Genomic DNA, 25,972 nt, shown 5'->3' with positions numbered 1-25,972 from the left:
ACATGGATTCAACAATACATGCTAATATATCTAAACAAGAACAAAAACCCCTACAATCCATAGAAAACCTAATTGCGTAACATACTAACGAATCCAATAGAAATAACTCATTGGAACATCATTTACCTTGAGGTTTGGCAGCAATTTAGCAGCTCACCTCCCAACAATCCACTGTCCGAAAGTTACAAAACTCTACAACCAATTTCTTTCAAAAATAAATCTAGAATTCAATCATACAGCAAAGGATTTGCTGAAACTCTAATTCACAGTACAAAACTCAGCTCATCAACCCTCCTTGCCCGGAATACCACTACTGTGAGGAGAAGACCAAAGCCCGGAGCTAGGGCACGGCATGGTGGATCCAAGCCAGCGATGCAGAGGAAGGTCGGGGCTAGGGCTAGGATCTCCCTTTCTAATCGGAAATCCGCTCACACGAAGCAGCGTTCCGAAGTGCAAAAGCACCGACGTTGGAACTAAGGCACGGTTCAGAGAGATCGAGCTCCAGAGCTCGGGAGAAGAGAGGAGGAAGAGGAGGCAGCGTCGGGCGTGGGTGAGGAAGAAGAGAACAGGCCCGGGCGACGTCGGGCTTAGGGCACGGGAACGAGAACTCACAGGAGATTGTAGTCGGCGGGTTTTGGGGAGAAGAGTTCATGAGAGGGAGAGGGCTCGGGGACGAAGGAGGCACGGCGCCGTGTGGAGAAGAAGGTGTCGGGTAGGCAATTTAGAGGTTGGAGGGCTTTTATAAAAAACTTAGGTTTAGTGCAATTAAACCCTAAGTTGATTCCTTAATCAACTCCTACATCCGGATATTTCTAACAGGCTTTTATTGGGCTCATTAGTGCATTCCCTCTAAATGAGTCATACGAGCTCCGATTAATTCCAGAAAAATTTCTAAAAATTCCAATAAGATTATTTGTCAAATAACCCTATTTTTAATTATTATTTTGTTGTCGTATTTTATATTCTCCCCCACTAATAAAAAATTAGTCTCCAAATTTACTACTAACTCAGGAATCCTCATCTAAGAATGACAACCAAATAACAAACCCATATACTAGTCCATCATAGTGTCATGATCAAATCCTTAACCGAAAAGGATGCTTCTGTGGGTTATGGACTCATCTTGCTTCCACTGCGCCATTCTGATATTCTACCTTCACTTGTTGACACACAGAGAATCAGACTTCAAAGTTCACAATGTCATCCTCTGCATTTTCCCTTTCCATAATTGCTATATATACAGGGAGCCTTAGACCTATGAAAGAGTAAGTCGGTCTCCTACCGATCAAGCTAATAAGAGTAAATCAGTCCTCTACTAACCAAACCAACACGAGTAAATCGATACTCTATGCATCGGGTCCATAAAAATATCTAGGGCACTGTAAACCTAAATAGCAATATCAAGGACTCCTCATGTCCGTACAACAAACATACCTAAAAATAAGATCACTGGCACAAAGTCTGTAATCTAATCTTCAACTAAAATCACCAACTCCATAAATATCAAGGCATTATACTCTTTAAGTTACTATCAACACCAAAGACTAAATAATAAACCATCAAGTCTAATATCCATTAATAGATCATCAAAAGACAACATATCACCATTTCTGATCTAACCAATGACTGACCACAAATCATACATGGTATAAACACATGGTACAAACAACTAAACAAGTACACATGGTATAAACAACTAACCAAGTACTAATAAACATGTATGATAACAATTTACAAACATACCTCATATAGCTTGGAGAAGTCTTGTCGCTGCCTGATCCCAAAACTCAAAAGTCACATCGAGGAACCAAATTACAAAGGGAAAATAAAACAACCGAAATACCAAAAATAGGCATCATAAAACTGTTAGAGTGTATACTGAAAGCCTAAGCTTTTGTAGATATTTATTTTAAATAAAGAATCACATTTGATCAAATTATCTACATTTATTTGTAGTTGTTCAATTGATTTATATTGTAGATAACATAGTATGTGGTGTCACATACAGAAGATAATGTTATCAGTACCTTATAAATTATAAACAGTAGCTCACGACCAAGATGGAAAGGAACAAACCATTGGAAGGTCGTAGTGTAATTAGGTATTAGTTTATCTTAACTATATAATTGCACTAGTACACTTAGAGTGTATTGAGTAGGACCATTAGATGTCGTTTCTTTTATACTGACTTTATAAAGGAACAAAAACCTCAGTTATTATGGAAGTGTGTGCTCTTAATCCTAATATAATAACAAGTACATATATTTGATATTTATTTCTTTAATTTATCAATGGGTGAGATTTAGTTTGATAAATCAATAAGCCTGATAAGTTGGGAAATGATATCACTTATAGTGTGTGTTGTTGATTATAAAAGGAAACTGTGTCCTAGAAATCTAGGTTGAGAATGTCCCCAAGAGGAGCTCATAAGGATTGTCATGTTAAACCCTGCAGGTGGACTTAGTCCGACATGATAATAAGGTTGAGTGGTACTACTCTTGGACTAAGATATTAATTAAGTGAGTTGTCAATAATTCATTTAATTAGTGGGCATTCATTATCTTAAACACAGGGAGACTAACACACTCATAATAAGAAGGAGCCCAAAAATGTAATTTGAGATTGGTGCGGTAGTTCAATAATAGTTCTCTAGTGGAATGAATTATTATTGATAAAATTAAGTTATGTGTTCGGGGCGAACATGGGATGCTTAATTTTATCGGGAGACCAAAACCAATTCCTCCTCTCGGTCCCTATCGTAGCCTCTTAATTATAGAGTACTATACCCACCAATACCCACCTTCACACCCATCTAAAGGGGACCGGCCAAGCCTTGCTTGGAGCCCAATCAAGGGGCTGACCAAACCATGTTTAGATAGGATTGGTGTGGCCGGCCCAAGCATGGGTTCAACCTATGTGTGGCCGGCCATTAAAAATAGAAAAGGAATTTTAATTTAAAAATTTTTCTTATATGGAATACATGATTTAAAAGAGAGTTTAAAAATTAAAATATTTCCTTTTATAAGATTCTACAAAAAATTAAGAAAAGAGTTAAATCTCTTTCCTTATTTGTAGATTAAAAGGTTGATTTTAATTTTGGTAAAAACTTTCCTTATCATCCACATGTTGAAAAGATAAATTTTAAAATTATAGAAATTTCCTTTTATAGCATCAACCATGAAGGGATTATTAAAGAGAATTTTTTTAAAAAAAATTTCCGGAAGCAAATTAGGAAGCTTTAATTTTTCTAGCGAAAAATTTCCTAGTTTGCTTGCCTTGATGTGGCCGGCCATATGCATTAAGAAAAGGATTTTAATTTTAATTAATTAAAATTTTCCTTTTCAATGGCAAAAGAATTAAGGAAGGTTTTATTAAATTTTCCTTATTTGCTAAGGCTAAGGATTATAAAAGAGGGAAAAGGGTTTGGGTGCCTTCATGAGACACAACCTCTATTCTATTTTCTCCCTTTTTTCTTCCTTGGTGTGGTCGGCCCCTTCAAGTTCTCTCCTCTCCTTGGTGTGGCCGAACCTCTCATCCTTCTTGGAGATCAAGTGGTGCTCGGATCTTAGCTTGGAGAAGAAGGAGAGAAAGCTTGCATCCCTTGGAGCTTGGTTGGTGGAAAAAGTTTTTCATCCTTTGGAGGTTTTGTGCTTGGCCGAAACTTGAAGGAAGGAGAAGAAGGTGCTAGGTGGTTCTCGTCTCGGAAGATCGTTGCTCATACAACGTCCGAGATTAGAAGAGGAATACGGTAGAAGATCAAGAGATCATTATTCACAAAGAAAGGTATAACTAATAATAGTTTTCCGCATCATGTTAGTTTTGTTTCTTTGTAAAAATACCAAATACAAGAGACATGTGATTCTAGTTTTTCGAATTAGTTTTCAAAGTTGTGTTCTTTTATTTTTTCTTTTCCTTGTGATTTGATTGTTCTTAGTGGTTAACCTAGGGTTACTATGGGAAGGTTAAATATTTAATTTTCTTAAAAGGCTTTGTCTAGTCGGTAGTGGTTGCTCTCATATCCAAGAAGACCAAGTACCTCATCATGTAGTATTGGAAGCCGATTTTGGAAATAGATATTTAATTATCTTCGTGACCTAAGTGATTTGGATCGAACGTGTTAAGTTCCGTAGAAGATCCAAGTCTAAACCTAAAAGAACAAATAAGTTAAACTTAGGATCAAACGTGTTAAGTTCCGCAGGCGATCCAAGTTTAATTTAAAAGAACACATGGTAGCTAGGAAAAGGTTCAGACCTTTGTACAAAATTTTTGTACAGTGGAACTGTTAGGTTTTCTGAGTAGCAACCAACAAAAACATCGCTCTGATACCACTAAATTGGTATCAGATTAACTCAAAAATCGTAAATCGAAACAAGATCGAAATCCCAAAAACACAAAACCCACCATTTGACTCGAACCATGCTCTGATACCATAAAATTGGTATCAGATTAACTCGAACAAAATCGTAAATCGAAACTGAGTCGAAATCTCAAAACACAAAAATAGGCTTCGCAAAACCTGAGCTCTGATACCACTAAATTGGTATCAGATTAACTCGAAACTCCCAAAATGCAAAAACAATATACATCGAAAACCTACTCTGATACCAAAATTTGGTATCAGATTAACTCAAAAATCATAAATCAAAATAAGATCGAAGCTGCTCTGATACCACTAAATTGTCACGCCCCAAAGGAGTCCTTTCTAGACAAAAATCCGACAACATCTCCCCTGTACGGGTGACAATCTGAAGCATTACTACATACAAAATATACATCAGCCACATACGGCTGGAATATATACACAACCACGCAGTTTATACCATCAGCCACTCGGCTGGAACAAAATAAACACAACCACGCAGTTTAATAAGCCTACACGACTGAAAGTAAACATGCACAGCGGAAAACACAGAGAAAACCCACAATCCACAACCAAAGTTTACTAGCCAATTAGGCTTACACAACCACAAGAGCGCGGAAGCAAAACACCACGAATCAAACTCCAAACACAAACTAATTCATACCATACCAAAATCGCTGTATACTAAAAATACAAGTAAAGCGAAAATAAAACCAATATAACGCAGGACCCAGGACTGACCGTCGACATCTCTCCAAGCATCCATGACTCATCTACCTATTACCTGGCGAAAGAAAAATTAATTTATGAGGTGGAGAGTATTGGAACTCACCGGGTAAAGGCAAGATAGTGCATGAACAAATAAACTAATAGAGAATGCCAAAAGGAATACAGTCTCATAAGAAGAATAGCATATACTAAAATAGAACCATAATAAATACTTATACCTGAAACTATATCCTAGGCTAAGTATAGAAGGTCAGAAATGACACAAATTTGCTACAGTACTGCTCATAACTACAGAGGTAATAAGCAAGGCATATACAAATTTCCAATGAATAAACCAATGTCTAAACCTCTACACTGAGAGTATATCTTAACACAAGTAAGCATATCAGCATATGTGAACAACAGCAGTAAGCAATAACAACATATATAAACAGCAGCAGCCAAAGCAAGTATAATAACAGTGTATGCACGGATGGTCACTCCCGCCCACCTCTCCGCACCATGACCCCTGTATGGTCGAGAGGCCGGGTCAGTGACAGACTGTGCACTACTCCAGCTACCACTCTCTTGAGTGGCCGAGGGGATAGTTGCATAGTAGCTAACTAGCTACATCTGCGATGGGGGTCCCTGCTGCTCGTAACTCCAGCTACCACTACCTATGAGTGGCCGAGTGCGGCACGACAGGACAAGCGACATCAACTCCAGCTACCACTCTCTCGAGTGGCCAAGGATGCGGCGCTAGTCAACGACTCTCTCGACCGTAAGGGAGAATTGGTTGTTGACATGCATGTCATGACATGATGCGTCAAATGCAACAATCATCATACAAATATAAGCAAAATTTAGGTATGCTACATGAAGCCAACATGCTCAATATAGTACATAAATAATCAACAGTCAAAGCATACAAGCATGATATCTAATATCTGCTACTTATCATGGACAACAACAAGAGACTGTATAGATATGGAAACGAATATCTCAAAGATCACGTGGAAGTATCAAGCACAGGAAAAATAAGAGTGGAGTCAAGGTAAAGCACTTCTTATCCAAAATGGTTCATGCACCAAGGTCAAAGTACTAAAAGAAAATAAAGCAAGAAGTACCCGCCTTTATACGTAGATCGTGTCACGTAGTCTCGCGTCGAGACGCTTGTCTCGAATCAACGTCCTGCAAATAATATGATATATATATGATTTAGTTAGCCACACATACAACAACTAGCTAAACCCCAAAACTCAATCCTAATTCGATTAGGTAATTGTTTAATTTCACCTAATAATCCAAATCCAATCAATAAGCTTATCTTTAATCCACCAATTAATTCAAGATATACTCAAATTCACATATCACAATAGAATAATCCAACGCATCAACTACTAAGCATTATGAATCCAACGTGTGAAATTCTTCCACATAATCAATCCCTAACCACCACATCTAATAATCCAACCAACCACCAATCCAAAATCCCTAATCCAGTATCAACATGGATTCAACAATACATGCTAATATATCTAAACAAGAACAAAAACCCCTACAATCCATAGAAAACCTAATTGCGTAACATACTAACGAATCCAATAGAAATAACTCATTGGAACATCATTTACTTTGAGGTTTGACAGCAATCCAGCAGCTCACCTCCCAACAATCCACTGTCCGAAAGCTACAAAACTCTACAACCAATTTCTTTCAAAAATAAATCTAGAATTCAATCATACAGCAAAGGATTTGCTGAAACTCTAATTCACAGTACAAAACTCAGCTCATCAACCCTCCTTGCCGGGAATACCACTACTGTGAGGAGAAGACCAAAGCCCGGAGCTAGGGCACGGCACGGTGGATCCAAGCCAGCGATGCAGAGGAAGGTCGGGGCTAGGGCTAGGGCTAGGATCTCCCTTTCTGATCGGAAATCCGCTCACACGAAGCAGCGTTCCGAAGGGCAAAGCATCGGCGTTGGAACTAAGGCACGGTTCAGAGAGATCGAGCTCCAGAGCTCGGGAGAAGAGAGGAGGAAGAGGAGGCAGCGTCGGGCGTGGGTGAGGAAGAAGAGAACAGGCCCGGGCGACGTCGGGCTTAGGGCACGGGAACGAAAACTCGCTGGAGATTGTAGTCGGCGGGTTTTGGGGAGAAGAGTTCGTGAGAGGGAGAGGGCTCGGGACGAAGGAGGCACGGCGCCGTGTGGAGAAGAAGGTGTCGGGTAGGCAATTTAGAGGTTGGAGGGCTTTTATAAAAAACTTAGGTTTAGTGCAATTAAACCCTAAGTTGATTCCTTAATCAACTCCTACATCCGGATATTTCTAACAGACTTTTATCGGGTTCATTAGTGCATCCCCTCTAAATGCATCATACGAGCTTCGATTAATTCCAGAAAAATTTCTAAAAATTCCAATAATATTATTTGTCAAATAACCCTATTTTTAATTATTATTTTGTTGACGTATTTTATACTTTGGGTAATTATGGTGTCTAAATCTAGATACAATACATTTATTCTTCTTCTTTGTATCAACACTATTTTTTTTTAATCCGTATATTTAACTTTTCAAACGGATTAATTATGAAAATGACCGATTCAATTCTATAAAATTTTATTTACTAGTTATCAAGATAAATTAAGAAATACATAGAAGTCCATTCAAATGGTCAATATTTTTAGAGTTATTATCTCATTGAAAAAAATCTCTACAGTATACTTTAATTAACCATTTGAAGAACATAACCACTACATCTATTTCCTTCAAATAAGGGGCGTAATCTAAGGATGTTGAGTTTCTAGGTTGGTCGTCGCGTGCGTTTTCTGATTTATCTTGGTAACCGATGTAAAACTTCCGTAGAACCGAATCGATCATCCCAGAGTTAGTCAATTAAATTAATTAAAATTATCATTTTTATTTTTTTTTGAATACTTTGCATCCACACTCTTACAACTTAGTTGAGATGAAATAATACATAATTCACCAAAGAAATTTATTTTCTTTCTCTTTCTTATCTTTGTTGGTGGTCATTTGGCAAGTGAGGCGTGCATAGGGAACGTTCTTATTTTTATTATGACTTCACAAAACTTACTTAAAGGTTAATTCAATTAGTTCAATCAAAGCACACCGAAAAAAATGAAAAGACAAGCAAACTAAAACACCTTGTCCTTAATGCGGATCACCCTCGAACATACAATAACATTTCTCCTTTATAGAAAAGCAGAGAAATCTCTTACCATCATTTGAGGATTTACAATCGAGAACAAGTTAAATGAAATATTACAATGAGCTTAAGAACTTCTTATGATATTGATGTGAATACTTTTCAATTTCACTCAAACTCTCCTTTAATAACTTTCATTTCGGTTGGTTACTACTAATGTTGCTAATAGTCAACTAGAATTCTCCAACACTAGATTGTTCCAATTTTATCATAGTAGATCCGATTGTTGTTGTTTTATCAATGACTCCCTTCATGCTGACATTATAGTGGCAATCAATTGATCTATAATCATCCGACTCACAAATCGACTTATGCATGAATCGAACAAGTCTATTCACTATCTGATTTGGTCTAATTGACTACATCAGTCGACTAAGTCTACCATTCAATCAATAACCAATATCAGTCTATAAGAATTATCACAAATGATCATAACCCAAAATCTATTCATTTAGGATTTGAAGTTTTATCAATGGATCGGACCAGATACTACAAATCGAGCACACAATTCTAGTTGACCACTAAGTCCACAACTCAGACATCAATCAACTAGTATACAGACTTCGACCATGACTAAAGTCAACTTCGCCTATATTAAAGATCTTGCTCTCGCCTATGTACATTTGAATTCTCAACACTGACTCTCATAAAATTATGTCTACCTTAAAGCCATCTTCCGGTGGTTCCACGTCTTTTAGCTACACCCTAGCCCACAACTCCTCACCAATCACCATGTCATCCATCATGCCTTTCCTTTGGAAGTCAACTTCTCTCGACTCCACTTCGATATTCCTTGTCCTATCGTCTTTCAGATGTTTTATGTCATCTTTCATTGATTTTCTTGGACCTTGAGCCATCGGATGACCATTGACCTAGATCATCGAGTCATCTTCATGTGTATTGCTCCAAGTCTTGCAAGACTCTAATACACATCAAAATCAAAGATAAGCCTAAACTCTTTGTTAATATAATGCATCAAAATCTATGGTAGTTTCTATACATAGCATTAATAATTTCCTTTTTATATGTTACAATATATTTAAGTTGGATAAATATAAAGTAAGGGCATAATTGAAAGAAATGACATAATTGATGAAATATGAGCAGTCAACTAATAAATTATAGGGAGTTGATTGTTGATCATAAATCGAACATAATATATTTAAAAATCGATGAACTCAACTATTACATAGCAATTGACGACGGGCGTTATAAGTCGATTGATCATAAAGTAAGGGCATAATCGAAAATGGTTAAATTTTGATAAATATAAAAGTTGAATATAAGTTTTGGGTATTACAAATTCAGTAAATTACTGAAATCTTTTTATTCCGAGTCTCAACCAAGGACTTCTAAATCGTCTATTATAAGCACTTTTCGATTTATCCTAATGGTAGATGAAATTTTTTTTAGAATCGAGTCGATCATGTCAAACTCTTATCTAACCTAATGAATCATCATTTATATGTATTTTTTTTTATTTTTGGATTTATTACTAATATTAATTTTATTATAATTTTCTCCCTTTTATTATTTTTTGTTACATCCCATCGCGTTACATACGTTCACGGTGACAACGTGCATGAGTGATCGAGCTGCGTGTTCTTCCTTGGATTTCTCGTGGCCCCCATTCCCCGAATCATTCCCACCTCTCCCTAATTTCTTCCTTCATGATTAAGATCATGATCATGATAATCACTCTTCTTGTTCTTCAATTCGTCAATGGAAGGAATGTGCGTGCAGGGGAAGAAGGGGTGCGTGCACCGGATCCGAAAGTGCGTGGTGGAGCTGCTGTTGATGGCGGAGGAGGATCAGGAGCTGGCCGCGGACGACGAGGAGGGGTGGGAGGTGATGGGAAGCGACCTCTGCCTGAAGGCCACCTTCTTGTACTGCGATCTGAACCAGCTGATCGCCGCCGCCGGCGCCAGGGAGGAGCCAAGGAAGCTTCAGGCCCTCGCCGACGTCGCCAACAAACTCTTCGCCTACGTCGAACAGGCATCGATTAATTATATTTATTCATCTTCTTTTTTTTTTCCTAATTAAATTTGTATAAATTAATTAATTGATTGTGCACGCAGCTGGAGCAGGCGGTGAAGAGGCGAAGCATGGCGTCGACGCAGGACTGCTACAAGGAAACGGTCCATGTGTTGCAGCAACTCATGGCTGCGCTAATGCCCATGCACTGATATCATTGACGACATCTAACCATATCACCTTTTGTTTTGTTTTTTTAATTTTTATCTTTTGTTTTGTTTTCCTTTTTGAAGATTTTGTTTTTGAAGATGGAGTTGTTCTTGTTACTCGACTCCTTTTACAGCTTCAGTCCGAATACTATCATTTGTTGATTTAGTGATCATTAGTCAATTGATCATTACGATCTCTTAAATCTTATCCAAATTGTGTCTTTGAAGCTTCTATTAAGGTCTATGCTTAAGGGATCATACGCTGTGGGCTAGAAGCATGGGGACTATTGAACAATCTAAATTATTTATCACTATGGTGTGATATGTGATATGATATGAGTTTTTTTTAAAAAAAAAAATGTTTTCCACACCTAATTTTATTTTGTGACTTTAGGATTTAGGGCTTAGGATTTACAGTTGAAAATATATTTTTTTTTCTCTTATTGCAATATCAACAAATTAGAAACTATATATAGAAACAATCACATAACACACCATACCCACGTACGGCTAATCACTTAAGGATAACTGCACTCGGCTACGACTCAGTCCACCTCTAATTTCAAGATCGATCCTTGATTCCATTGTGACAAAAAAAAAAAAAAATGAATACGCTCGCCCCTAGCACCCCCGTCAATCTGTCCCAGGCCCAACACGGAGGAAGTAAATCACGGACGGCTACTAACCTTTGGAATAATGACTAGTACATAAGGGAAGTATTTATCTCGACTTTGCTAGTAACTAGCACATAAGGGAAGTATTTACCTCGACTTTACCTAGATTCGAACCTCAGACTTCATTGTGACAACAACTCATGCGCTAGCCACTAGACCTATCCGAGGGGACTCGATCCTAAGCCTCCATGTGTTTATATCAAGTATCGTTAAACACAAATCAAATACAAATCCAAATACAAATCCTAACTTAAACTGCTCCCTATCAAATAATAACTTAATTATGTTTGTGGCCTCTTGACTCCGTTTTAAAACTCCCTTCATGAATTACTTTGCTGACACAATCTTATTGACGTAGCACTGGTATGACACCAAGAATCGTCTGATCCCGACGGATTGTAGCACATTTCGAACGTCTTCTCCGTTTCCCTCGAAGACAGCTTCATCTCTAATTCACCAGTTGACTGATTGAATGCAGTAGCTCGCGTCTGTTTTATTTGATTTATTGTATAACTCCAATATAGTAGACTCATCATAAATAACCAATCGTCTAACCAACAAAAACATGGTATATTAAATTGAGTCAAAATTCTACTTGCGTACTTTGCTTTCCAAACACATCCACATCTAATATTACTCCTCCCTCAGATGTCTCATATCACCCGTCTCCAATCATCTATGGACCTTAAGCCACATTAAAATTCCTATTACATCAGACCACTCAAAGATTGAAAACCATTTTATTTGATAATGTGTTCAAGATAGGAGGGAAAGCATATATAGAAATAATTCTAAAAAAATATTAAATGCAAAATGAAACCAAATCTAATCCTATTCTAGTTTATTTAATTTCCTACAAATAACAATTTTATTCTCCATTCTTTCATTCCACTCAACGAACTAAATGAGGAAGACAAACTGTCACCCAAACTGCGTAAAAGGAAAAGCAAAAAAAACACAAACGTATCCAGAGCTGTCACAGGTTCTGTACAAGTCAGATGCGGACCAAGTTTCTTCTTAACATGGCAGACAAACATCAAATGAATTTAAACAACTTTGTACCAGTTTGTAGACTTTCTTTAACTTAGACAACCTGCAACCGTTTTGCAGGCAGTTTTATTCTCATTAGGAAGGGCGAGAAAATATCATAGGATCCAAGGATCACTCAGAGTAGTGTTCATATGTTTTCCATTGCAAAGTAGCAATCATGCATCACTCTTTGGGCACCTAGCAAGTCAGCTTCAACAGAGGTCTAAAGGTCGATTCGGTAACTTAATTCTTTGCATCAAGTAAATCGAGGCCAATTCCACTCGCCCATAGCATAGGAAACTATATTTCTCTTGAGTGGAGCTATGTACTGAGCGCCATGTAATGCAGCAGCTCTTAGAAGGTTTATTGGTCCAAAATCAATAGAATAAGCCTTTTGAAAACCATCAAGTATTGCCATCCAAGGGATGTTTGCAGCTTTCCGTTCCTTCTCATACCTTTTCAGCAGAGCAAGCTGCACAAGCTCAATGTTAAGCAAAAAGTAGGAGAAAGTAGCTGGGTCGAAATGAGATAATAAATCTGGAATGTGATGTGTTAAACTATGCATTACAGAGATTGTTTCAAAAAATGAAATGATAATGCTATCAACTATAGAAAAGAAGTCTCGGTAAATGCCACAAGTGGTGGAATCACTGCATCAGATAGCTTGCGTTATATCAAGATGAACTAAGATATTAGTGCGTAGACAGAATTACATGTAAATATAAAGTTTGATGAAGTTTGGTCCATTTATTTTGAAGACTGCAATGATTGGACAGGATACTTACATCAGCAAAGTCAGTGCCCATTGAAATGCCTTCAGAAATGACCTTAGTCAAGGTTGATGCATCTCCAAATCCTAAGTTCACACCTTGACCAGCTAAAGGATGTACAGCATGTGCAGCGTCGCCTATAAGCACAAACTGGCTTGATGAATACTCAAGAGCATGCATTAGTGACAAAGGAAAAGCCATTCTTTCAGAAACCACATTGATCACTTTTGGAGGTGCCTGAAAGCTTTCTTTTATTGATGTTGTCCCTGATCCCCATGGCAATCTCCCAATGTAATTATCAAGAAAGTTTGATTGTGGATGCGGACCATAACCACAATCTAATGCATAGTTCACAGCTTTTACAAAATCATCCTCCGACATCAATTTGTGCCGATTTGCCTCATTAGAGCTCATTGTCCACACTATATTACTAAAATTGTCCCCGATAGGCAAAAGTGCAATTGGACCAGATGGAAGGAATCTTTGCCACGCACAATGGTTTTCCCCAGTGTGCTCAACTGTACATATAAGTCCACTCTGTGAATAGTCCCACCCAGTTGTTTTAATTCCTGCCATCTCCCTAACACGGGACTTTGCTCCATCAGCTCCGACCTACAGAGATGACAAATGAGTATTATGGTATGCTCATTAACAAAGACGAGTGGAAGCCAAGCAGAATAAGAAAATCAGAAGCTTTGTCGCTCACACCTTGCAGTGTCTCATTCAAGTGAAAGTACAAAAACAACAGGAAGTGAGAGCCCAGAACAGGGGAAGATGGATTGACAATTACCACCAACTTTGAATAAATGTGCTGCCCATCACTCAGCTCCAGTCTAACTAAACTTTGCAGATGCATCGGTTCTGCAGTTTCTTCCGAATTATTGGTTCTAGACTTGTCCAGTGTATTTGACTGACCACTGGATACTCCAGAAGATGACCTTCTTGATGAGACAGTCATTGAGGTTAGTTTGGCAGGGATGATTGTCTTTTTAAAGTCCTTTTCCTGCTAAAGAGAAACAACTTGAGAAAAGATCAGCAAACAAGCAACGCAACTTTCCAAAGCAAACAGGAGGGAAATGTAAAAACTGAGAAGCAATTAACAGGATTGAACAAACAACAGAACACCATAACAAGTAGTAACATGTTATTTCATGCAACAGTTAATCTAACGGAGGAACAAAGTGTTCATTCTAGTATTTTCTCATAATCAATCATATCTCCAATTTTCCCAACTTTACTCAACCACAATACTGAATTACCTGTGATCCTAATGTCAATTAGCCTTAAGTAACCCACTGCTAGCTCCAAGAACTTAGTATTTGACAATGCAATTACAAACATTCCGTTGTGCCAATTGAAGATAACAAGTTGAGGTTATTGCGTCGCCAAACCTTCCTGGATTATAACATGCTTAATCTATCTTTTGGAATCTCTAGTTTTCAATATATGAATTTTCACAGTTTACCATCCAGTTGAGTTTCTACCTTCAGTTAGATGACTATAATGAAGCGCCAATATGGCAAAAGAACATCTACAATATTTGTAATCAGAGCCCATATTTGCCATGGGAAAAACTATTTCACCATTTTTATTTCTAATCACTAAGCTGTTCAATTGGATGCTAAGAACAGGCTCAAGAGATAAAAAAAAAATGTATATAGACCAAGTGTGTGTGTATACAAGTTTGATACCCTGCACAACTTACCTTGGGCAGCGGTGGGCAGCAACCTATGCGGCCACCTAATTTTTTAATACCTCTCTCATCTACATGCAACTCTCTTCTCTCTCCTGCATGTAAGTCTCTCTCTTGCATGTGAGGTGGTGCTAGTTTTTACAAACCAACACTAACGTGATGCTGACTAGCTCCAACGTTTGCTAGTTTGTATAGTTGGTCTTCTATTGGTGTTGGTTTGCGTAAACCGGCACTACTGTTTGTGTTGGTCTTTAAAAACCAACACATTGGAGCTGGTAAAGACTAATACTACGTTGGTGCTGGTTTGTAAAATCAACACCACCTTGCATGCAGGAGAGAAACTTGCATGCAAGAGAGAAGAGAGTTGCAGGCAAATGAGAGGTATTAAAAAAATTCAAGTTTAGGCCGTGTCACACATAGGCTGTCGCCCACAACTGCTCAGGGTAAGTTGTGTTGCAATTAATAATTTACTCGACCATTAGTCATTGATAGATCAAAGATATATCTTTCTTTGACGGAAATAGCATGAAGATTCATTTGATCTTGATCCTCGTGGAGCAAAAAAAAAACACTATACTAGATCTGCACGAACCTCTTATTAATATCCATAAATGACTTGTTTTTTCTTATTAATATCCATAAATGACTTGTTTTTTCTTATTAATATTCATAAATGACTTGTTTTTATTAATAGATGAGTATTACTATGTGTATATTTAGGTGCACAGTGTGTGCAGCAGTACTCCAGTGCATTTCTCCCTCTGATTCTTTACCATCTCTTTAAAATAAAAAGTGGGCATTCCCGTACAAATTTAAGATTTTTGATTCTACATATTGATTATTTTAAACTAAAAACAAACTCTTTAGTGGAATATTTACATTATATATATATAATAGCATATCTTCCTAGCAATGGTGCTTCTAAGTATGTCTCATTAGTAGAATTTTTTGCTCATGGAAATATGAAGGTCTATATTGGATGAGAGCATCATTGGTTCATGTAGCATCAAAGTGAAATCAACTCCATAATATTCCATGAGCTAGATTAGCATTGTATAAGGACATTTGGAATTGAAATTGATTTCGACACATGATATCTCAGTTGACCATTTGGTATTGAAGGACATTTGATATTGAAGCTGAATTTGGACTTGCAGAACTAAAACTGGAATACACCCGAAGCTCTAATGTGACTGATCACTATAAGATAAATCAGAACCATAGTAGTAGAAGACTTTGAGCATGAGGAACTCAATAAGACTCGATCACAGATATACATTCGCTAACCATGATTTAGCCCATATCTGAAGGCTATTGCTTCCTCTTTCTAACAAAGCCTCTAACAACACATAGCACAGCATGACTGCTCCTTAGCATATACCCTAATTAACCTATTTTAGGATCAGCAATGAGATTCTCGAGTGGTACCATTATTCCCTATGTAGCACGGACACTCCAAAAAATATTTTTTTTTGGAGGTGTCAGACACGGACACGACACAGACACGGACATGACACGCAAATACGTGTCGGACACGGCAAAAACCGTGTCGTTGACTTTTTACAAGTTTGACTAGCTAGACACGGCTAGGACACGGATGAGACACGTTTTCGGACACGTTTGGGCACAATTGCAAAAAAATTAAAAATTTCGAGAGTAAAATTGAAAAATAATAAAATTACGAGGACTACTTATTCAAATGAAAAAAAGTCCTAAATTACTCTCCCCACTCCCGATTCTTTTTTTCCATCACGATAAAACTTTTTCACACGACCATCTCTTGCGCTTTCGCCACCAACACTCTCCACTGTTCGCCAGCGTCTTCGTCGCCTGCCGTTGCTCGCAAAAGTCCACCATAGCGCCACTGCTCGCAGAACCCAGCAGCAGCTCGCTGCTGCTCGCAGAAGCCCGACGTTGCCTGCGCTCTCTGCTCAACAGAAGCCCAGCGTCATCGCCGTTGCTCGCAGAAGCCCGACGTCGCCTGCTCAACAGCAACCCTCGCAGAAGCCAGCAACAGCCCGATGCTACTCGCAGAGCCTGCCGCTACTCGCAACAGCCCGCCGTTGCTCGCAACAGCCCGCCGTCGCTCGCAACAGCCCGCCGTCGCTGCCCTCTTTCTGGTAAGTTTACTTTTTTGTTTTTTCTTCGGAGATCACGAATTTGTTTTTGCTTTTGGTAAGTTTCTAGTAAGTTTAATAATAGGCTCCCCTCCGTTGCTTTTTAATTGTTATTTTCAGCCTATTTGCCATGAAAAGTTTTCAAAATGAGAGTGCACAGGAGGATGTTGATGATTATTCTCCTTTGTGGAAATTTGTAACCAAGGTGGAAAAGGCAGTTGAAGGAGGAAATGTCACTTGGTCATGCACTATATGTAGTAAAGTGTGCAAAGGATCATATTCAAGGGTGAAAGCACACCTGTTAAAACAAAAAGGTGCTGGAATTGCAGGTTGTACGGCTGTTACAATGGATCAAATGAAGCGTATGCAACAACTTATTGATGATGCAGAATTGAGAAAGAAGAATTCTAAACAGAAAGAAGTTCCGCTGCCTTCGTCATTTGCATCATCAAATATGGCTTCAAAATCCTCATTTTGTTCTAGTGGTATTTTGCAAAATGATGATCCAACAAAGAAGAGGAAAGGACCACTTGGCCCGCTTGAAAAATCTTTTAACTTGAATGCCAGAGATGAGCTCCACTCTGAAATTGCAAGGTTGTTTTACACTTGGGGGATTATCTTTCAATATTGCTAGGAATCCTTATTATGTTCGTGCTTTCAGTTTGGCTACTCAACGAACAATTCCAAATTATCTTCCACCTGGATACAATTTATTGAGAACTTCACTTCTTCAAAAAGAAAAAGCTCATATTGGAAAGCTTTTAGAGCCAACAAAAGCTGCTTGGAAACAAAAGGGAGTTACTATTTGTAGTGATGGGTGATCGGATGTGTAAAGAAGACCGCTAATTAATATCATGACCGTGTGTGAAAGTGGTCCTATGTTTTTGAAGGCGATAAATTGTGAAGGCGAGTACAAGGATAAAACTTTCATCTCTAAGTTGCTCATTAATACCATAAATGAAGTGGGACATCAGAATGTTGTCCAAGTAGTCACCGATAATGCTCCTGTTTGTAAAGTTGTTGGGCTACTCGTTGAGGCAAAGTACCCACACATATTTTGGACTCCTTGCGTTGTGCACAGATTGAATCTTGCTTTGAAGAATATTTGTGCACCAACTGACTCTCTACAAAACAAAGAAGCCTTTGATGAATGCAAGTGGATAGCAGAAGTAGCAAATGATGCTTCAATGATCAAGAATTTTATCGTGAATCACAATATGGGATTATCCATGTTCAACCATAACTCAAACTTGAGGATGCTATCACTTGCGGATACTCGATTTGCTTCCACGATCATTATGCTTAAAAGGTTCAGACAAATCAAGAAATGTCTTGAAAACATGGTGATTAGTGAAAGATGGGATTTGTACAAGGAGGATGATGTAGTGAAGGCCAGAGTAGTGAAGTACAAGATATTGGATGATCAATTTTGGGAAAAAATTGATTATATACTTGCTTTCACAAGTCCAATTTATGAGATGCTAAGGAAAACAGACACTGATCAACCTTGTCTTCATTTAGTTTATGAGTGGTGGGATGAAATGATAGAAAAAATGAGAGTTGCTATCTCAAAGGGGCCTCATAGTGGAGATTCAAAGTTTTACGAGGTTGTTCATAATATTCTAGTGGAGCGATGGAATAAAAGCAATACACCTCTTCATTGTTTGGCGCATTCTTTGAATCCAAGGTAAATCTCTAAAAAATTTTAACTTTCTAAGTTTTAGCAAATTAGAAATATTAGTTTATGAATTATGTTAAACTATCAATCTTTTTATGTAGGTATTATAGCCATGAGTGGTTTTAAGAATCTCCCAATCGTCTTCCTCCTCATAGGGACATTGAAGTTTCAAGTGAAAGGGAAAAAGTGCATTGAAAAATATTACTCCAATTCATCTGAACGAAGAAGTGTTAATGAAGAGTTTGCCTCTTTTTCAGCTGTCATTGATAATTTTTCTGATAATGATTCAATGCGTGATCGAGGTTTGATGTCTCCAACTAAGTGGTGTTATCCATGGTGCTTCTACACCAACTCTTCAAAGTTTAGCTTTAAAGCTACTTGGGCACTCATCTTCTTCTTCTTCTTGTGAGAGAAATTGGAGCACCTACAATTTCATACACTCATTGAAGAGGGATAAGATAACACCACAAAGAGCGGAAGATTTGGTATATGTTCACTATAATCTTCGTCTTTTATCTAGGAGTCCACATTATAATGAAGGAGAAAGTAAGATGTGGGATGTTGGAGCAGATGGATTTGATTCCATGGACATGAAGGGTGCTGCTATCCTTGAAATTGTCAATTTGTCTCTTGATGAATCTGAATTGGAGTCAGTCTTATTTACTAACGAAGGCGGTGTTGGCGATGAGACCGATATGGATGTTTGATTTTTTTTACTTGTTTATTTAAGATGTATTTGGTGTGTTGCATTTTGTTATGTTTATTTTTTGTTTGTAATGGATATTATGGTTGATCTAATATGAACATAGTTTTCTATTATAGGATTTTTAATTTTTAATACGATATATATATATATATATATATATATATATATATATATATATATTTTTAAATAATCATCGTATCCTAGCCGTATCGTATCTTATATTTTTAAAAATTTTCGTATCGCCGTATCCGTGTCGTATCCAATAAGATACCCGTATCCATATCCGTGCAACATAGATTATTCCTCAACAATATCCATTAAGATCCACTCTATCTCAGCGTGCACTAGAAGTCTCGGACAAATACTAGTGACATTCCCTCTAGCTTGATTGATACCACCTGAAGCGTAAGGAATACAAATTGGTTCGCAACATATTAGTTGACAAAGGGAGGGCAAATACTAGAAATAACTTATTACAACAATGCCGATTTTAATCAGTAAGCATAATGGTAGGTTGAAAATTCTGTCTGCCAATTGAAAAGAAATGGCCAATACATGAAAGCTGTGAGCAAATTAACAACACTCATAAAAATAAGAGACATCTTCACGTGGTAGGAGAAACCATTAGATTTTCACATCTCTATATAAGGATGAGAACTAAGATTGACTTTACTTGGCTAGAAAGTTAGACGGGGGAGAGGAGGGGCACAAAAAAAGCTTCATCACTCATGTATATTTTTGTCAGTTTCTCGCTTGTCTTCTCTTCCTATCTTTCTATCGAAATAAACCCCCTTAAATTTATGATTGCAGCTATAGACATAAAAGTTCCAGGAAATGATCAAAAAGTATCAACCAAAATGAGACCCATACCTGTAAAGATAACAAAAGAGAGTTGCAAAGGACCTTGTTTTCCACCACACAACTACAAGAAATAACAATAAAAGCATTATCATATATTATAGCTTATTTTTTGAACATTAATACTAAGAAAAAACAACCATACCCAAGATATTCCTTTCCTACATCTCTGGCACAGTATCTTGTATAACCCAAACCGGTATAATCCCATACCTATGGAAAAGTGGATACATAATCATACCTCAAGTAAAGGAGGCTTTTCAAATTTACATTTTTCACATCTGGTTTATACATTCAGTGATAGGAGATGAAATTATCATAGGTTTGATACTTGGAGTATCATAATAGAAACATTTCCTATTGGCTTGGACTAAGGAAAGAATATTTCTAAGGATTAACAGAAAAGAGTACTAAAGCAGAGAAATATAAACCTGGATGAAATGTTGAAGTGGAGATTAATAAAAAAAAAGCCAGATTGATTAGATAAAAAGACTATCAATGCTAATGTACATATTTCTACATAGCAAACCAGTAGCACAAATATTAGGCTATCATGGATATATTTTCACTATCTACAAAAATGCAGAAAATCTAATAGTCGATGATATAGATTAGGAATGACAGCATATATTACATGCTTGTTTTGTAACTCAATTCATGTGAATAACCAAGTATTTGCAGAATATCCTCTGCTGATACATGTACATGGAGAATGTTAGTAAAATTTTTTTTGAAACATCCACAATATGGCATGATCTTGTAATCTCAACTTCATTGTCAAAATTAAGCTGCGCTTGCCCCAACACTATTTGGGGTGTCTACTATGAGAACATATCTCTCTATTGAGCTCTATGCAAGACCATCATAGTAGTATTCAGATGATTTGTAATCCCTAACTTATCCAACATCTGCCCAAGTCTGAATGTTGCATCTGATGAAGTCATATTAAGTTCATCCGCAGTTGACTAATAAGCATTTTGGTAAACAGAAAGAAACAATTGATGGTGTACAACTCAAACAATTTCAATGGACGCAATCTTAGATGACAAGAGTTGCAGTTAGAGCTTTTTACCTGCATTTGATCGAAAAAAGCATGCCTTTGGTGTTTAACATGCTCCCAAGCACCAATATCTGGAATTTTTGATACATTAACATAAAAAAAAATACACTGTTCAAATCACTTAGCTAGAGGGTTATATAGAGTTAAGTCCTTGTTCATGGTTATATAGATTATGAAATATATGATCAATTCAATGAAATGTAATATAAAAGGCAAACAAATTTAAGAAAAATGACAATCCTAAAAATTCTAAAAAAGGATACTCAATTAGTGAGATTGACCTGTTAATTGATCAAAGCAATGTTGAGAATTATAAAGGGTAGGTGCAAGCTACTTACAAATTATGGGGAAGAAAGTATTATTACCTTTATTGATAAATCAATAGAATAACCAAGACATACAAAGCAAACGAATTAAATTCAGCTCAAGTACCAACAATTGCTGAATAGTGAACCCCTTCTTATCAATGCATGTTGGATCAGATCTCCATAAAAGCGAGATAAATTTTGGATGACATTTTTAGATATCAGAAGATTAAAAACCAATAATGTATTTCAAACTTCCTTTACTTCGACTTCAAGTGTCAATAAAGCAGTTACAATATCAAATTAAACAAAAAAGTCATCAAACATAATGCAAAAGATGAAATTGTGATGATGCAATAAAAAATGAGATTATTATAAAATTCCTTTTTTGAAACAAAGCAATTCAACAATGTAACCCATACATAATCCAAAGGGAAGATAGTAAATCTATGTGGATCTCTTGTGTGGGAGATCCTGCCTAGTCAGAATCTATTTGACAATCTAAAGGTAACTTCGATCTTGATACAAGAAACATCGATTGTCAAATGACAAAGAGCCTTAAAAAACTAATAAGAAATCATATTCACTAGTGGTGATGTTTGGTCTTGTAAATATAAAGTAACTTAGTTTCCCAACATCATTTTATGTTCCTAACCCAGCGAATTTTCCATTATTAGACATTCAAATTTATAAAAGAATCAACAAATTACCGGTAATAAATCAATTTCCTTAAGCATATAAGTGGACATTTCCGTATACATATATGCCCCTAAATTCTTTGAACCAAATAAGGCTACTTCTGACGACCGCCGATATTTTGTTGAAATGGGTCAATGTCCCTGTCTCTCTTGCCGTATAATTTTAATGATACCAACTGTGATAAGAAAATACTCTTCTAATGACTTAAACTTTGATTCTTCTGACAAATATGGCGAAGAAATAAACCGCTATAAATGAGAGGGATGGGCAAAAGAACAAGCACCAAGTGCATACAACAGCAAAAAGAAATGGCACCAGAGTCTAACAAACAAAGATGCATCAATATCATGTCCCTATGCTGATTTAAGTTCCAATAGTGGTAATCCAAGACCAATTATGAGTAATTAACCAAGATAAATTTATATATGTTTGGAAAAACTAATTCTAATACGAAATGTCATTAAGCGTATTATTTAATTTAGATAATGAAGATTACAACATTGGTGTCATTAAGATATTACTAGACCCAATATAAGCATATAATAAACAACAACCAAATCTTGTCCCACTAGTTGTGGTTGACTATATGGATCTTCCTACGCCATTGAGCTATATCCCCTACTAAATCATCATCTATATTTAAATAAATTTTTTCTTATTTTATCGTTGCTAACCAAGTCTTTTTTGTTTTCCTCTTCCTCATTTAGTATGCGTCTTCGTCATAATTTCACATTGCCTAAGTGGAGTATTAATTGATCATCTAAGCCCGGATAAAGGAGGAGGGTTGCGTTAGGCTGTCAGCCAGCGTCAAATTATGGCAAATATTCAATAAATGAATCCATTAAACTATTGTGTTAATGCTAGGTTGTTCCCCGGAAGGAACGCGTTGCAGGGTCTGACTGTAACGTCTCGGCAATGACTGCTACATCTCCAGAACTCGGGTATAGTGATAAATATGCAAGAGTTCGTGTTACAGGGTCCGACTGTAACGTCTCAGCAAAGACCGCTACATCTCCATGAGAACTTGAGTGTAGTGTTAAATAGGCAAGAGTTCTCACACCATAGGTTAGATAAGGACAAATATGATAGGAAAACTAATAATCTAAGATTTGGAAAACATAGGAACTCTCATTGGTAAATCAATGGAGATAGTAGATATGATGATTAGAAGAAAAATTAGTATTTTGTGTGTACAAGAAACAAAATGGACAGGTGAGAAGGCAAAGATGATAGATAACTCGGGTTTTAAGTTATGGTATACTGGAAAGAGTAAAGCAAGAAATGGAGTGGGTATTATTGTAGATAGTTTGTTAAAGGATGAAGTTGTAGGAGTAGTTAGAAAAGGGGATAGAATTATAACCCTTAAGATAATAGTGGCGAAAGAAACTATGAACATAATTAGCGTATATGCACCACAAGTAGGATTAGATGAAGCTACCAAATTAAGGTTTTGGGAGGACTTAGATGAAATATTACAAAATATTCCACCAAATGAAATGATTTTAGTAGGCGGTGATCTAAATGGGCATGTCGGAGTGAAAAATGAGGAATATGAGAGAGTACATGGGAGTTATGGGTTTGGAACGAGGAATGAGGAAGGGAAAACTATATTAGATTTTGCGATAGCATATGACCTTATATTAGCTAATACGTTTTTTAAGAAAAGAGAAGAACACTTAGTCACATTCAAAAGTGGGAATAATAAATCGCAAATTGACTTTCTTATGGTTAGGAAGAAGGATAGAAAGATTTGTAAAGATTGCAAAGGCATCCCGTAGTAGTGTTGTATATACGCCTCAAACATAGTATCAATAGAAAGAAAATATATACAATTCCTAGAATTAAGTGGTGGAAGTTAAAGGATGGGAAGCAACATATATTTAAGGAGAAGGTAGAAGTATAAGCATTAGGTGAAATATACGATGACTCTAATACAACATGAGATAAGATGATATCAAAGTTGAAAATAGTAGCTAAGAGTATACTCGGTGAGTCAAAGGGACATGCACCACTAAGTAAAGAATCTTGGTGATGGAATGAGAAAGTACAAGAGAAAGTGATGGAAAAATGAATAGCTTATAAGGAATTATATATTTGTAAAAACGAGGAAAACTTAAAAAAATATACAATAGCCAAGAAAAAAGCTAAGAAAGTAGTGAGTGAAGCAAAAAGTGAAACTTTTGAACGGTTATATCAAAAATTGGATAAAAAAAGGGGAAAGAGATATTTATAGAATAGCTAAAGTGAGAGAAAGAAAAACAAGATATCTTATCAAATAAAATGTATTAAAGATGAATGTAATAGGGTATTAGTAAACGATGGAGAAATAAAAGAGCGGTGGATGAGGTATTTTCATCAACTTTTTAATGAAGGTTTAGGTGACCAACTTAACTTAGGTACTTTAATTAGGTCAAATGAGTATAGAAATTTTAATTTTTATCGTATAATTCAAACTTTAGAAGTAAAACAAACTTTAAATGAGATGGACAATAGAAAAGCCGTTGGACCAGATGATATTCCGATAGAGGTATGGAAGTGCTTAGGGAAACAAGGTATTGAATGACTTACAAAATTATTTAACATGATATTGAAAACGAAAAAAATGTCTGATCAATGGAAGATAAGTACTCTAGTTCCCGTATATAAGAATAAGGGAGACATACAAAATTGTGTAAACTATAGGGGTATTAAACTAATGAGTCATACTATGAAACTTTGGGAAAAAATAATAGAAAAAAGATTAAGGAAAGAGACCACAGTGACAGAAAATCAATTTGGTTCATGCCTAGAAGGTCGACAATAGAAGCTATACATCTTCTTAGACAATTAATTGAAAAATATCGGAAGCAAAAACAAGATCTACATATGGTATTCATTGATTTAGAAAAAGCTTATGATAGAGTCCCAAGATAAATTATATGAAGAATTTTAGAAAAGAGAGGTGTTAGCGTAATATATATTGAACTAATTAAGGATATGTATAAGGATGTAACGACCAGAGTAAAGACTTCAGGCGAAGTAACTGAAGCATTTCCAATAAAGATAGAGTTACATCAAGGATCAACTCTAAGTCCCTATCTTTTTACAATAATTATGGACGAACTCACTGCGCACATTAAAGACACGGTACCGTGGTGCATGTTATCTACAGATGATATTATTTTAATAGATGAGACACGTGAAGGAGTAAATGCTAAGCTAGAATCTTGGAAGGAAACACTAGAAGGGAAAGGTTTTAAGCTTAGTAGATTGAAAACAAAATATATAGAATTTAAGTTTAGCAATATTAGAAGTAATGAAACAATTGTTAAGATAGGAGAGGACAAGTTGCCCGGAATCGAGAGATTTAAATATTTAGGATCATTTTTACAAAATGATGGAGGGAATGAGAGAGATGTCTTACATAGAATACAAGCAGGATGAGTGAAATGGAGGGGAGCGTCGAGTGTTTTATGTGACCGTAAAGTACCTCTTAAACTTAAAGGTAAGTTCTATAAAATCGCAGTTAGACCTGCTATGTTATATGGAATGTTCTAAAAAGCAGAAGATGAGAGTTGCAGAGATGAGGATGTTAAGGTGGATGTGTGGACATACGAGAATGGACAAAATAAGAAATGAGAGCATTAGAGAGAAAGTAGGAGTTGCATCTATTGAGGAAAAACTCAGAGAGACACGTTTAAGATGGTACGGACATGTACTTAGACGACCAATAAATGCTCCAGTTAGGCGATGTGAAACTATGATAAACATGCATATAAAACGAGGAAGAGGAAGACCAAAAAAGACTTGGTTAGCAACAATAAAACAAGATAAAATTTATTTAAATATAGATGATGATATAATAGGAGATAGAGCTCAATGGCGTAAAAGGATTCCCCCCACCTAGTGGGAAAAGGCTTGGTTGTTG

General features: G+C 36.6%; 2 protein-coding genes across 3 annotated transcripts in view; one reads left to right on the top strand and one right to left on the bottom strand.

Annotated features, from left to right (window-relative positions):
- Positions 1–10,015: 10,015 nt before the first annotated feature.
- LOC122014202 (photosynthetic NDH subunit of lumenal location 3, chloroplastic-like) lies at positions 10,016–10,479 on the top strand. Its single transcript, XM_042570379.1, has 2 exons — positions 10,016–10,288; positions 10,372–10,479. The coding sequence occupies exons 1-2, from the start codon at positions 10,016–10,018 to the stop codon at positions 10,477–10,479; spliced, it is 381 nt and encodes a 126-aa protein (XP_042426313.1).
- Positions 10,480–12,016: 1,537 nt separating this feature from the next.
- LOC122016950 (ubiquinone biosynthesis monooxygenase COQ6, mitochondrial-like) overlaps positions 12,017–25,972 on the bottom strand; it is a 36,210-nt gene continuing 22,254 nt past the window's right edge. Inside the window, exons 5-10 of one of the 2 annotated variants that reach the window (XM_042574391.1) lie at positions 21,074–21,132; positions 20,147–20,214; positions 20,014–20,065; positions 13,740–13,955; positions 12,965–13,561; positions 12,017–12,651 (exon numbers count right to left, since the gene is read on the bottom strand). In XM_042574391.1, the coding sequence (XP_042430325.1) occupies positions 12,436–12,651; positions 12,965–13,561; positions 13,740–13,955; positions 20,014–20,065; positions 20,147–20,214; positions 21,074–21,132 (1,208 nt within the window). In that variant the 3' untranslated portion in view covers positions 12,017–12,435. The remainder of the gene's footprint in view (positions 12,652–12,964; positions 13,562–13,739; positions 13,956–20,013; positions 20,066–20,146; positions 20,215–21,073; positions 21,133–25,972) is intronic. The other variant, XM_042574392.1, reaches the window with a different exon arrangement.

This window comes from Zingiber officinale, chromosome 8B (assembly GCF_018446385.1).
Source record: "Zingiber officinale cultivar Zhangliang chromosome 8B, Zo_v1.1, whole genome shotgun sequence".
Taxonomy (NCBI): Eukaryota; Viridiplantae; Streptophyta; class Magnoliopsida; order Zingiberales; family Zingiberaceae; genus Zingiber; species Zingiber officinale.
The sequence above is the reverse complement of the archived record's forward strand: the minus strand, read 5'-3'. Positions and strand labels throughout refer to the sequence as shown.

Excerpts from the sequence above, each read along its gene's own strand:
- LOC122014202 (XM_042570379.1), top strand. The coding sequence starts at position 10,016 with ATGGAAGGAATGTGCGTGCAGGGGAAGAAGGGGTGCGTGCACCGGATC. Across the intron at positions 10,289-10,371 it reads TCTTCGCCTACGTCGAACAG|CTGGAGCAGGCGGTGAAGAG; the intron begins GCATCGATTAAT and ends TTGTGCACGCAG.